General features: G+C 58.6%; 1 protein-coding gene across 1 annotated transcript in view; it reads right to left on the bottom strand.

Annotated features, from left to right (window-relative positions):
• LOC122547742 (atypical kinase COQ8A, mitochondrial-like) overlaps nucleotides 1-12,141 on the bottom strand; it is a 32,350-nt gene extending 20,209 nt beyond the window's left edge. The window contains exons 1-3 of the mRNA XM_087983600.1: nucleotides 11,895-12,141; nucleotides 6,792-6,910; nucleotides 3,314-3,637 (exon numbers count right to left, since the gene is read on the bottom strand). Of these exons, the coding sequence (XP_087839726.1) occupies nucleotides 3,314-3,637; nucleotides 6,792-6,899 (432 nt within the window). The 5' untranslated portion in view covers nucleotides 6,900-6,910; nucleotides 11,895-12,141. The remainder of the gene's footprint in view (nucleotides 1-3,313; nucleotides 3,638-6,791; nucleotides 6,911-11,894) is intronic.
• Between the last annotated feature and the right edge of the window lie 779 nt (nucleotides 12,142-12,920).

Raw genomic sequence — 12,920 nt, 5'->3', positions numbered from 1 at the left:
CACACTCCCCCCGCATACACGCCCCCCACAAACCCAGCCCCCGCCCCCACACACTCCCACCCTAAACCCACCACCCACCCGAACACACGCCCCCCACAAACCCAGCCCCCACACACTCCGCCCCCCAAACCCAGCCCCCACCCGCACACACTCCCCCTGCACACACACCCAAACCCAGCCCCCGCCACCACACACTCCCCCCCCCAAACCCAGCCCCAACCCGCACACACACACACACCCAAACCCAGCCCCACCACCACACAATCCCCCCAAACCCAGCCCCTACAAACTCCCTCCAAACCCAACCCCCGCCCCCACACACTCCCCCACCTCAAAACCAGCCCCCACCCCCACACATTCCCCCCTCAAACCCAGCCCCACCCCCACACATTCCTCCCCAAATCCAGCCCCCACACACTCCCCCCCCAAACCCAGCCCTACCCCCACCCACTACCCCCCAAACCCAGTCCCCGCCCCCACACATTCCCCCCTCAAACCCAGTCCCCGCCCCCACACAGTCACCCCCAAACCCAGCCCCCACACACTCCCCCCCAAACTCAGCCCCCACACACTCCCCCCCAAACCCAGCTCCCACCCCGACAGACTCCCCCCCCCAAACTCAGCACGCACAGACTCCCCCCCCCAAACCAAGCCCCCACACACTCCCCCCCCAAACCCAGCCCCCACCCCGCACACACTCCACCCCCAACCAGCCCCTGCCCCCACACACTCCCCCCTCAAACCCAGCCCCCACCCCCACACACTCCCCCCTCAAACCCAGCCCCCACCCCCACACACTCCCCCCTCAAACACAGCCCCACCCCCACACATTCCTCCCCAAATCCAGCCCTCACACACTCCCCCCCAAACCCAGCCGCCACCCGCACACACTCCACCCCCAACCCAGCCCCACCCGCACACATTCCCCCCAACCCAGCCCTCACCCGCACCCACTCCCTCCAACCCAGTCCCCACCCGCACACACTCACCCCCAAACTCAGCCCCCACACACTCCCCCCAAACCCAGCTCCCACCCGCACACACTCTCCCCCCAAACCCAGCCCCCACCCGCACACACTCTCCCCCCAAACCCAGCCCCCACCTCCACACTCTCCCCCCAAATCCAGCCCCCACCCCCACACACTCCCCCAAGGCCAGCCCCACCCCCACACACTCCCCCAAGTCCAGCCCCACCCCCACACACTCCCCCAAGGCCAGCCCCACCCCCACACACTCCCCCAAGTCCAGCCCCACCCCCACACACTCCCCCAAGCCCAGCCCCACCCCCACACACTCCCCAAGTCCAGCCCCACCCACACACACACCCCAAGTCCAGCCCCACCCCCACACACTCCCCCAAGTCCAGCCACACCCCCACACACTCCCCCAAGTCCAGCCACACCCCCACACACTCCCCCAAGTCCAGCCGTACCCCGCACACCCACACACTCCCCCAAACACAGCCCCGCCCCCACACACTCCCCCAAACACAGCCCCGCCCCCACACACTCCCCCAAACTCAGCCACACCCCCACACACTCCCCCAAATCCAGCCCTACCCCACACACCCACACACTCCCCCAAACTCAGCCCCGCCCCCACACACTCCCCCAAACCCAGCCCCGCCCCCACACACTCCCCCAAACCCAGCCCCGCCCCCACACAATCCCCCAAACCCACCCCACACCCACAATTTCACCCAAACCCAGCCCCACCCCACAAACCCACACACTCCCCCAAACCCAGCCCCGCCCCCACACACTCCCCCAAACCCAGCCCCGCCCCCACACACTCCCCCAAACCCAGCCCCACACCCACACACTCCCCCAAACCCAGCCCCACACCCACACACTCCGACAAACCCAACCCCACACCCACAATCCCACACACTCCCCCAAACCCAACCCCACACCCACAACCCACACACTCCCCCAAACCCAGCCCCACCCCACAAACCCACACACTCCCCCAAACCCAGCCCCACCCCCACAAACCCACACACTCCCCCAAACCCACCCCCCACCCCCACCAACCACAGACTCCCCCAAACCCAGCCCCACCCCCACAAACCCACAGACTCCCCCAAACCAGCCCCACCCCCACAAACCCACACACTCCCCCAAACCCAGCCCCACCCCCACAAACCCACAGACTCCCCCAAACCCCAGCCCCACCCCCACAAACCCACACACTCCCCCAAACCCAGCCCCACCCCCACAAACCCACAGACTCCCCCAAACCCAGCCCCACCCCCACAACCCCACACTCTCCCCCAAACCCAGCCCCACCCCCACAAACCCACACACTCCCCCAAACCCACAAACCCACACACCTCCCCCAAACCCAGCCCCACCCCCATACACTCCCCCAAACACAGCCTCACCCCCACCCCCACCCCCACCCCCACCCACACCGCACTCCCCCCACTTCCCCCAAACACAGCCCCCACACAACAACTAGCACCCCCTTCCCCCACACCGCACACCACCCCAAACAGTGTAGTGAGAGCTTTACTCTATATCTAACCCTGTGCTGTACCTGTCCTGGGGAGTGTTTGATGGGGAACAGTGTAGATTAGATTACTTACAGTGTGGAAACAGGCCCTTCGGCCCAACAAGTCCACACCATCCTCCAAACAGCAACTCACCCAGACCCATTCACCTAACACTATGGGACAATTTAGCACGGTCAATCCACCCTAACCTGCACATCCCTGGGCACTATGGGACAATTTAGCACGGCCAATCCACCCTAACCTGCACATCTCTGGGCACTATGGGACAATTTAGCACGGCCAATCCACCCTAACCTGCACATCCCTGGGCACTATGGGACAATTTAGCACGGCCAATCCACCCTAACCTGCACATCCCTGGGCACTATGGGACAATGTAGCACGGCCAATCCACCCTAACCTGCACATCTCTGGGCACTATGGGACAATTTAGCACGGCCAATCCACCCTAACCTGCACATCCCTGGGCACTATGGGACAATTTAGCATGGCAAATCCACCCTAACCTTCACATCTTTGGACTGTGGGAGGAAACCGGAGCACCCGGAGGAAACCCACGCAGACACGGGGAGAATGTGCAAACTCCACACAGTCAGTCGCCTGAGGCAGGAATTGAACCCGGGTCTCTGGCGCTGTGAGGCAGCAGTGCTAACCACTGTGCCACCGTGCTGTGTGGAGGGAGTTTTACTCTGTATCTAACCCCGTGCTGGGATAGAGTGATGGGACACAATATAGAGGGAGCTTTCCTTTGAGCTGATTCGAGTAGAGAGAGCCTTACACTGTATGGGACCCAGTTACCTTCTGCCGTGGTGTTTGTTGCTGATTGGCCGGTCTGGTGGCCCGGGCTTTCTGGAGGTCCTCAGTTGTCAGGCTGCGCACTGCGGTGGAGTTTTCCCGGACCAATCTCTCTGTGCCAATCCTGCCAGGGCTGGGTCTGGCACCGCGATGGACGGGAGTGAGCCAAGCAGCTGGTCTCTGCCAGCTAGAGGGTGAGCATCGGGCAGAGGCCAGGCTGCCCACAGTAGGAGGGAGGTACTCCATCCATCTGGGCTGTGTGCCAGGTTGGCATGGCATTGTGTTGTACCAGCTCCTAATCTCCCACCCCCAGTACCGGGAGGGATCCTGTACCAGAGAGAACCAGGGTGGGTTACTGGAGATACCATGACACCCCAGGAACCACACCAAGGTCCCTCACACTCCCCCATCCCAAACCCTGAATCCCCCCCTCACCCCGATAGCCCACACACTCCCCATCCCAAACCCTGAATCCCCCCTCACCCCGATAGCCCACACACTCCCCATCCCAAACCCTGAATCCCCCCTCACCCTGATAGCCCACACACTCCCCATCCCAAACCCTGAATCCCCCCTCACCCCGATAGCCCACACACTCCCCATCCCAAACCCTGAATCCCCCCTCACCCCGATAGCCCACACACTCCCCATCCCAAACCCTGAATCCCCCCTCACCCTGATAGCCCACACACACCCCATCCCAAACCCTGAATCCCCCCTCACCCCGATAGCCCACACACTCCCCCATCCCAAACCCTGAATCCCCCCCTCACCCCGATAGCCCACACACTCCCCCATCCCAAACCCTGAATCCCCCCCTCACCCCGATAGCCCACACACTCCCTCATCCCAAACCGTGAATCCCCGAACCCTGAATCCCCCCTCACCCCGATACCTCACACACTCCCCCATCCCAAACCCTGAATCCCCCCCTCACTCCGATATCCCACACACTCCCCATCCCAAACCCTGAATCCCCCCTCACCCTGATAGCCCACACACTCCCTCATCCCAAACCCTGAATCCCCCCCTCACCCCAATAGCCCACACACTCCCCATCCCAAACCCTGAATACCCCCTCACCCCGATAGCCCACACACTCCCCATCCCAAACCCTGAATCCCCCCTCACCCCGATAGCCCACACACTCCCCCATCCCAAACCCTGAATCCCCCCCTCACCCCGATATCCCACACACTCCCCATCCCAAACCCTGAATCCCCCCCTCACCCCGATATCCCACACACTCCCCATCCCAAACCCTGAATCCCCCCTCACCCCGATATCCCACACACTCCCCTCTCCCAATCCCTGAATCCCCCCTTCACCCCGATATCCCACACACTCCCCCATCCCAAACCCTGAATCCCCCCTCACCCCGATATCCCACACACTCCCCTCTCCCAATCCCTGAATCCCCCCTTCACCCCGATATCCCACACACTCCCCCATCCCAAACCCTGAATCCCCCCCTCACTCCGATATCCCACACACTCCCCATCCCAAACCCTGAATACCCCCTCACCCCGATAGCCCACACACTCCCCATCCCAAACCCTGAATCCCCCCCTCACCCAGATAGCCCACACACTCCCCATCCCAAACCCTGAATCCCCCCCTCACTCCGATATCCCACACACTCCCCATCCCAAACCCTGAATCCCCCCTTCACCCCGATATCCCACACACTCCCCCATCCCAAACCCTGAATCCCCCCCTCACTCCGATATCCCACACACTCCCCATCCCAAACCCTGAATCCCCAAACCCTGAATACCCCCCTCACCCCGATACCCCACACACTCCCCCATCCCAAACCCTGAATACCCCCCTCACCCCGATATCCCACACACTCCCCATCCCAAACCCTGAATCCCCAAACCCTGAATCCCCCCTCACCCCGATATCCCACACACTCCCCATCCCAAACCCTGAATCCCCAAACCCTGAATCCCCCCCTCACTCCGATATCCCACACACTCCCCCATCCCAAACCCTGAATCCCCCCCTCACCCCGATACCCCACACACTCCCCATCCCAAACCCTGAATCCCCCCCTCACCCCGATATCCCACACACTCCCCCATCCCAAACCCTGAATCCCCCATCACCCCGATAGCCCACACACTCCCCATCCCAAACCCTGAATCCCCCATCACCCCGATAGCCCACACACTCCCCATCCCAAACCCTGAATCCCCCCCTCACCCCGATATCCCACACACTCCCCCATCCCAAACCCTGAATCCCCCATCACCCTGATAGCCCACACACTCCCCATCCCAAACCCTGAATCCCCCCTCACCCCGATATCCCACACACTCCCCATCCCAAACCCTGAATACCCCCTCACCCTGATAGCCCACACACTCCCCATCCCAAACCCTGAATCCCCCCCTCACCCTGATAGCCCACACACTCCCCCATCCCAAACCCTGAATCCCCCCTCACCCCGATAGCCCACACACTCCCCCATCCCAAACCCTGAATCCCCCCCTCACCCCGATAGCCCACACACTCCCCATCCCAAACCCTGAATCCCCCCTCACCCCGATAGCCCACACACTCCCCATCCCAAACCCTGAATCCCCCCCTCACCCCGATAGCCCACACACTCCCCCATCCCAAACCCTGAATCCCCCCCTCACCCCGATACCCCACACACTCCCCCATCCCAAACCCTGAATCCCCCCTCACCCCGATATCCCACACACTCCTCCATCCCAAACCCTGAATCCCCCCCTCACTCCGATATCCCACACACTCCCTAATCCCAAACCCTGAATCCCCCCCTCACCCCGATAGCCCACACACTCCCCCATCCCAAACCCTGAATCCCCCCTCATCCCGATATCCCACACACTCCCCCATCCCAAACCCTGAATCCCCCCTCACCTCAATATCCCACGCTCCCCCATCCCAAACCCTAATCATGCCCCCAACTCCTCAACCCTAAACCCCTCACCCCGATATCCCAGACTCCCCCCATCCCAAACCCCTCCACCCTGACAGCCTTTACCGACCCCTCCCCGATTCCCTACTGTCCCATCCCAACATCCGACAACTCCACCTGCCCCACTCCAATTCCCCTGACCCCCAAACCCAACACCAGTGCGTCCAAAATCCTGCCCTCCTGAGACCCTACGCAAACCCGGCTACCTACCCCCCCGCCTCAGGTCTGCAGCGAGTCAGGAAGACTGGCAACCCTTCCCACCCCTCCACCACCCCAATACCCCCCCCCTCAAGGCCAGTGAGCGAGGGGCAATGCATTCTGGGTCCAGCTGGCTGGGCCCATGCCCCTTGGACAGACCTTATAAATCAATGGCCCAGTGAAAAGGTGCCATTCCCCTCCCAAATCTGCCCAGCGGCCATACAAGGGTAAGCCCACTGACCCAACCGGGCCACCCGGGTGGGGTGGGGGGGGAGCTCACAAACCCAGCCAGACAAACCAGCAGCGAGCCTCTCCCTCTCTCGCTCTCACCTGTGCTGACACGCCCAGGGTGACAGAGGGTCTCCACGTATGGGCGAGCCCACACCTCAGGGTCTGGCTCCTCGCCCCTCTGAGCCCCCGACTCAGCGCGGCCGCCATTACAGCCAGATCTGCGGGAAACACAATTGGCGGACGACTGTCAGAACATCTCCCCACCATCCCACCCTCCGTGCCACACGCTCGTTGATCTCGCCCTGTGAACTTTCAATCAGGCAGGGTATCCCAGCACTCCCAGAGTGGCTGAAAGACCTTCTGTAGTTTTATTAGGGGTGTTTCACTACTGCTGTGCATGCTGGGAGAGCACTTGGCCATTGCCCAGCTTGGACTCTCGCCCTCTTTCTCCAAATGGGAGACATGGCAGTACACATGAACCAATAGTTACATGCACAAGGACAGTAACTTGGCCTGGTTGTATCAATCTATGAGCGTTTTGACTGCGCGGCACTCCCTCAGCACTGACCCTCCGACAGTGCCCACCCCCTCAGCACTGACCCTCCGACAGTGCCCACCCCCTCAGCACTGACCCTCCCACAGTGCCCACCCCCTCAGCACTGACCCTCCCACAGTGCAGCACTCCCTCAGCACTGACCCTCTGACAGTGCAGCACTCCCTCAGCACTGACCCTCTGACAGTGCAGCACTCCCTCAGCACTGACCCTCCGACAGCGCGGCACTCCCTCAGCACTGACCCTCCGACAGTGCTGCACTCCCTGAGCACTGACCCTCCGACAGTGCGGCACTCCCTCAGCATTGACCCTCCGACAGTGCGGCACTCCCTCAGTACTGACCCTCCGACAGTGCGGCACTCCCTCAGCACTGACCCTCCCACAGTGCGGCACTCCCTCAGCACTGACCCTCCCACAGTGCGGCACTCCCTCAGCACTGACTCTCTGACAGTGCGGCACTCCCTCAGCACTGACCCTCCGACAGTGCGGCACTCCCTCAGCACTGACCCTCCGACAGCGCGGCACTCCCTCAGCACTGACTCTCTGACAGTGCGGCATTCCCTCAGCACTGACCCTCCGACAGTGCGGCACTCCCTCAGCACTGACCCTCCGACAGTGCGGCACTCCCTCAGCACTGACCCTCCCACAGTGCGGCACTCCCTCAGCACTGACCCTCCCACAGTGCGGCACTCCCTCAGCACTGACTCTCTGACAGTGCGGCACTCCCTCAGCACTGACCCTCCGACAGTGCGGCACTCCCTCAGCACTGACTCTCTGACAGTGCGGCACTCCCTCAGCACTGACCCTCCGACAGTGCGGCACTCCCTCAGCACTGACCCTCCGACAGTGCGGCACTCCCTCAGCACTGACCCTCCCACAGTGCGGCACTCCCTCAGCACTGACTCTCTGACAGTGCGGCACTCCCTCAGCACTGACTCTCCGACAGTGCGGCACTCCCTCAGCACTGACCCTCCAACAGTGCGGCACTCCCTCAGCACTGACCCTCCGACAGCGCGGCACTCCCTCAGTACTGACCATCCGACAGTGCGGCACTCCCTCAGCACTGACCCTCCGACAGCGCGGCACTCCCTCAGCACTGACCCTCCAAACTGAGTAGTTGTGGTTGGTGTCGGGTGAGGATGGAGAGGTTGGGGGGTGGAGGTGAAGAGTGAATAATGCCCCTGGTTGAATCCAGAGACAATCTCGCATTATTTACTATCAAGGTGTGTGGGACAAAGGTAGCAAGGGTTTTGATGATATTCAGTTCATGAAGGTTAGAATATGATTAGATTAGATTCCCTACAGTCCCTTTTGCCCAACTGGTCCACAGCAACCCTCCGAAGAGTAACCCAACCAGACCCATTCTCCCTCAATGATGCACTTAGTTCTATGGCCAATCCACCCTACCCTGCACATCCCTGGGCACTATGGGACAATTTAGGACGGCCAATCCACCCTAACCTGCACATCCCTGGGCACTATGGGACAATTTAGCATGGCCAATCCACCCTAACCTGCACACCCCTGGGCACTATGGGACAATTTAGCACACCAATCCACCCTAACCTGCACATGCCTGAGCACTATGGGACAATTTATCACGGCCATTCCACCCTAACCTGCACATCCCTGGGCACTATGGGACAATTTAGGACGGCCAATCCACCCTAACCTGCACATCCCTGGGCACTATGGGACAATTTAGCATGGCCAATCCACCCTAACCTGCACACCCCTGGGCACTATGGGACAATTTAGCACACCAATCCACCCTAACCTGCACATGCCTGAGCACTATGGGACAATTTATCACGGCCATTCCACCCTAACCTGTACATCCCTGGGCACTATGGGACAATTTAGGACGGCCAATCCACCCTAACCTGCACATCCCTGGACACTATGGGACAATTTAGCACGGCCAATCCACCCTACCCTGCACATCCCTGGGCACTATGGGACAATTTAGCACGGCCAATCCACCCTAACCTGCATAATCCTGGGCACTATGGGACAATTTAGCACGGCCAATCCACCCTAACCTGCACATCCCTGGGCACTATGGGACAGTTTAGCACGGCCAATCCACCCTAACCTGCATAATCCTGGGCACTATGGGACAATTTAGCATGGCCAATCCACCCTAACCTGCACATCCCTGGGCACTATGGGACAATTTAACACGGCCAATCCACCCTAACCTGCACATCCCTGGGCACTATGGGACAATTTAGCACGGCCAATCCCCCCTAACCTGCACATCCCTGGGCACTATGGGACAATTTAGCATGGCCAATCCACCCTAACCTGCACATCCCTGGGCACTATGGGACAATTTAGCACGGCCAATGCACCCTAACCTGCACATCCCTGGGCACTATGGGACAATTTAGCACGGCCAATCCACCCTAACCTGCACATCCCTGGGCACTATGGGACAATTTAGCACGGCCAATCCACCCTAACCTGCATAATCCTGGGCACTATGGGACAATTTAGCATGGCCAATCCACCCTAACCTGCACATCCCTGGGCACTATGGGACAATTTAGCACGGCCAATCCCCCCTAACCTGCACATCCCTGGGCACTATGGGACAATTTAGCACGGCCAATCCACCCTAACCTGCATAATCCTGGGCACTATGGGACAATTTAGCATGGCCAATCCCCCCTAACCTGCACATCCCTGGACACTATGGGACAATTTAGCACGGCCAATCCACCCTAACCTGTACATCTTTGGACTGTGGGAGGAAACTGGAGCACCCGGAGGAAACCCCACACAGACACTGGGCGGGCGGGGAGAATGTGGAATCGAACCCGGGTCCCTGGTGCTAACCACTGAGCCACCGTGCCAACCCATGTTCAGCTAATTAAGTCTTGAGGCATGGAGTGCATGGGTGAGACCTTCAGCAGTTGAAGAGCTGAGAGGGACTGAGACGGGTGACGTTTCAGGATTGGAAACAGTGCATCGTGTGTTCAGAAACGCGATCCCATGTCAGAGATGACACCAACATTGTTGGCAGGTTAGCGCAGACTTTGCCAGTTACCATGGAGAGCAATGTGCCTCACGACCCGAGCTCAGAGCAGACACTGGAAACAATGGTTTCAGTCTTGGTCCTGTTTAATTGATGGGAACGTCTGGTACCCAGTGTCTTACAAGCAGTCGGATCACTTAGTGACAGAGGGAGCGACAACTCATCAGGGCAACAAAACATTCTCCAACCCTGATCTACACCTGAACACACAATACCCACCCATCCACAAAGACAGACATCGACACAGGAATGGACTCAGAGGCACAGTCACAGAGAGACACACAATAGAGACACAGGGAGACACACATAGTATGGAGACACATATATACAGACACAGAGACACAGGGAGACACACAGTATAAAGATACATAAATACAGATACAGAGGGAGACACACAGTATAGAGAAACATAAATACAGACACAGAGACACAGGGAGACACACAGTATAGAGATACAAAAATACAGATACAGAGGGAGACACACAGTATAGAGAAACATAAATACAGACACAGAGACACAGGGAGACACACAGTATAGAGAAACATAAATACAGACACAGAGACACAGGGAGACACACAGTATAGAGATACATAAATACAGACACAGAGACACAGGGAGGCACACAGTATAGAGAAACATAAATACAGACACAGAGACACAGGGAGACACACAGTATAGAGATACATAAATACAGACACAGAGACACAGGGAGGCACACAGTATAGAGATACAAAATACAGATACAGAGGGAGACACACAGTATAGAGAAACATAAATACAGACACAGAGACACAGGGAGACACACAGTATAGAGATACATAAATACAGACACAGAGACACAGGGAGGCACACAGTATAGAGATACAAAATACAGATACAGAGGGAGACACACAGTATAGAGAAACATAAATACAGACACAGAGACACAGGGAGACACACAGTATAAAGATACAAAAATACAGATACAGAGGGAGACACACAGTATAGAGAAACATAAATACAGACACAGAGACACAGGGAGACACACAGTATAGAGATATATAAATACAGACACAGAGACACAGGGAGACACACAGTATAGAGATACATAAATACAGACACAGAGACACAGGGAGACACACAGTATAGAGATACATAAATACAGACACAGAGACACAAGGGGACACACAGTATAGAGACACATAAATGCAGACACAGACACACAGGGAGACACACAAATACAGACAGAGACACACAAACACAGGAGCACAGGGAGACACACACCATATAGAGACACATAAATACAGACACAAAGGGACACACAAACACACACAATAGACAGAGATGAGACACACCCCCCCCCACACACACACAATGTTGACACACACACAGAAAAACACGCACACCCACAGAGACCCAAACGCTCTCCCTCTCACACACACACACACACACAAACAATGAGACAGAAACACAGGCTTTTCCACACACACACACACACACGATCTACCCCCTGAGCGAAGACAGAGAGGGACAAACACACAGCGTTTCTCCCACCCTCCCGACATGTAGCCGAGCACCATCCTGCGGACTTGCAGCGCTGGGAGGGGGGGGGATACAGAGAGGACCTACCTGCTGCAGTGGGGCTCCGGGACTAGCTGGCTCCCAGCTCTGCATTGTACACATCTACTCCCTCTCTGTCTCCAGCAGGCAATCCCCTGGCGATGCGCCGTCCAGCACGTCCCAGTCCAGCCCCCTGGCACCTCCCTGACAGCAGGGGCAAGCCCCTCCAGCACAGCATGATCCCACCTGGAGCTCCCCTGACCAACCCAGTCAGCACATCTCCTGGTAGGGGGAGAGAGAGAGACAGACAGGCACGTTTTGAAATACAAAACGTGGTGAACTGGGCACCAAAGCCTCATCCAGAAACCTCCGCCCACCTGCCCCAGTTCGAACAATCCAATTCCCCAGCGCTTGAGGGCGACTTGCATTTGTGTAGCGCCTAATCGCAGCACTTCCCGCTGCATACACGGGTGGCCACTGCTGGGCCGGGGGGAGGAGGACAGGCGATTACACACATCTCACAGACCCAGGATCTAAGGGCCCACATAACCTTTTCCTCTCTCGGCTCCAGGGTAGGTTGTCGGAGGGATCACTGTTAGCCTCGGGATGCCAAGGAGAATTCAATACTCGGGTGGGTACTGAGGGAGTGCCACACTGTCGGAGGGTCAGTACTGAGGGAGCGCCGCACTGTCGGAGGGTCAGTACTGAGGGAAAGCCGCACTGTCAGAGGGTCAGTACTGAGGGAGTGCCGCACTGTCAGAGGGTCAGTGCTGAGGGAGTGCCGCACTGTCGGAGGGTCAGTACTGAGGGAGTGCCGCACTGTCGGAGGGTCAGTACTGAGGGAGTGCCGCACTGTCGGAGGGTCAGTACTGAGGGAGTGCCGCACTGTCGGAGGGTCAGTACTGAGGGAGTGCCGCACTGTCGGAGGGTCAGTACTGAGGGAGTGCCGCACTGTCGGAGGGTCAGTACTGAGGGAGTGCAGCACTGTCGGAGGGTCAGTACTGAGGGAGTGCCGCACTGTCAGAGGGTCAGTACTGCGGGAGTGCCGCACTGTCGGAGGGTCAGTACTGAGGGAGTGCCGCACTGTCGGAGGGT

This window comes from Chiloscyllium plagiosum, unplaced genomic scaffold (assembly GCF_037043375.1).
Source record: "Chiloscyllium plagiosum isolate Xiang-an unplaced genomic scaffold, Cpla_swu_hap1 HiC_scaffold_46, whole genome shotgun sequence".
Lineage (NCBI taxonomy): Eukaryota > Metazoa > Chordata > Chondrichthyes > Orectolobiformes > Hemiscylliidae > Chiloscyllium > Chiloscyllium plagiosum.
This window is presented reverse-complemented; position numbering and strand designations above follow the sequence as displayed.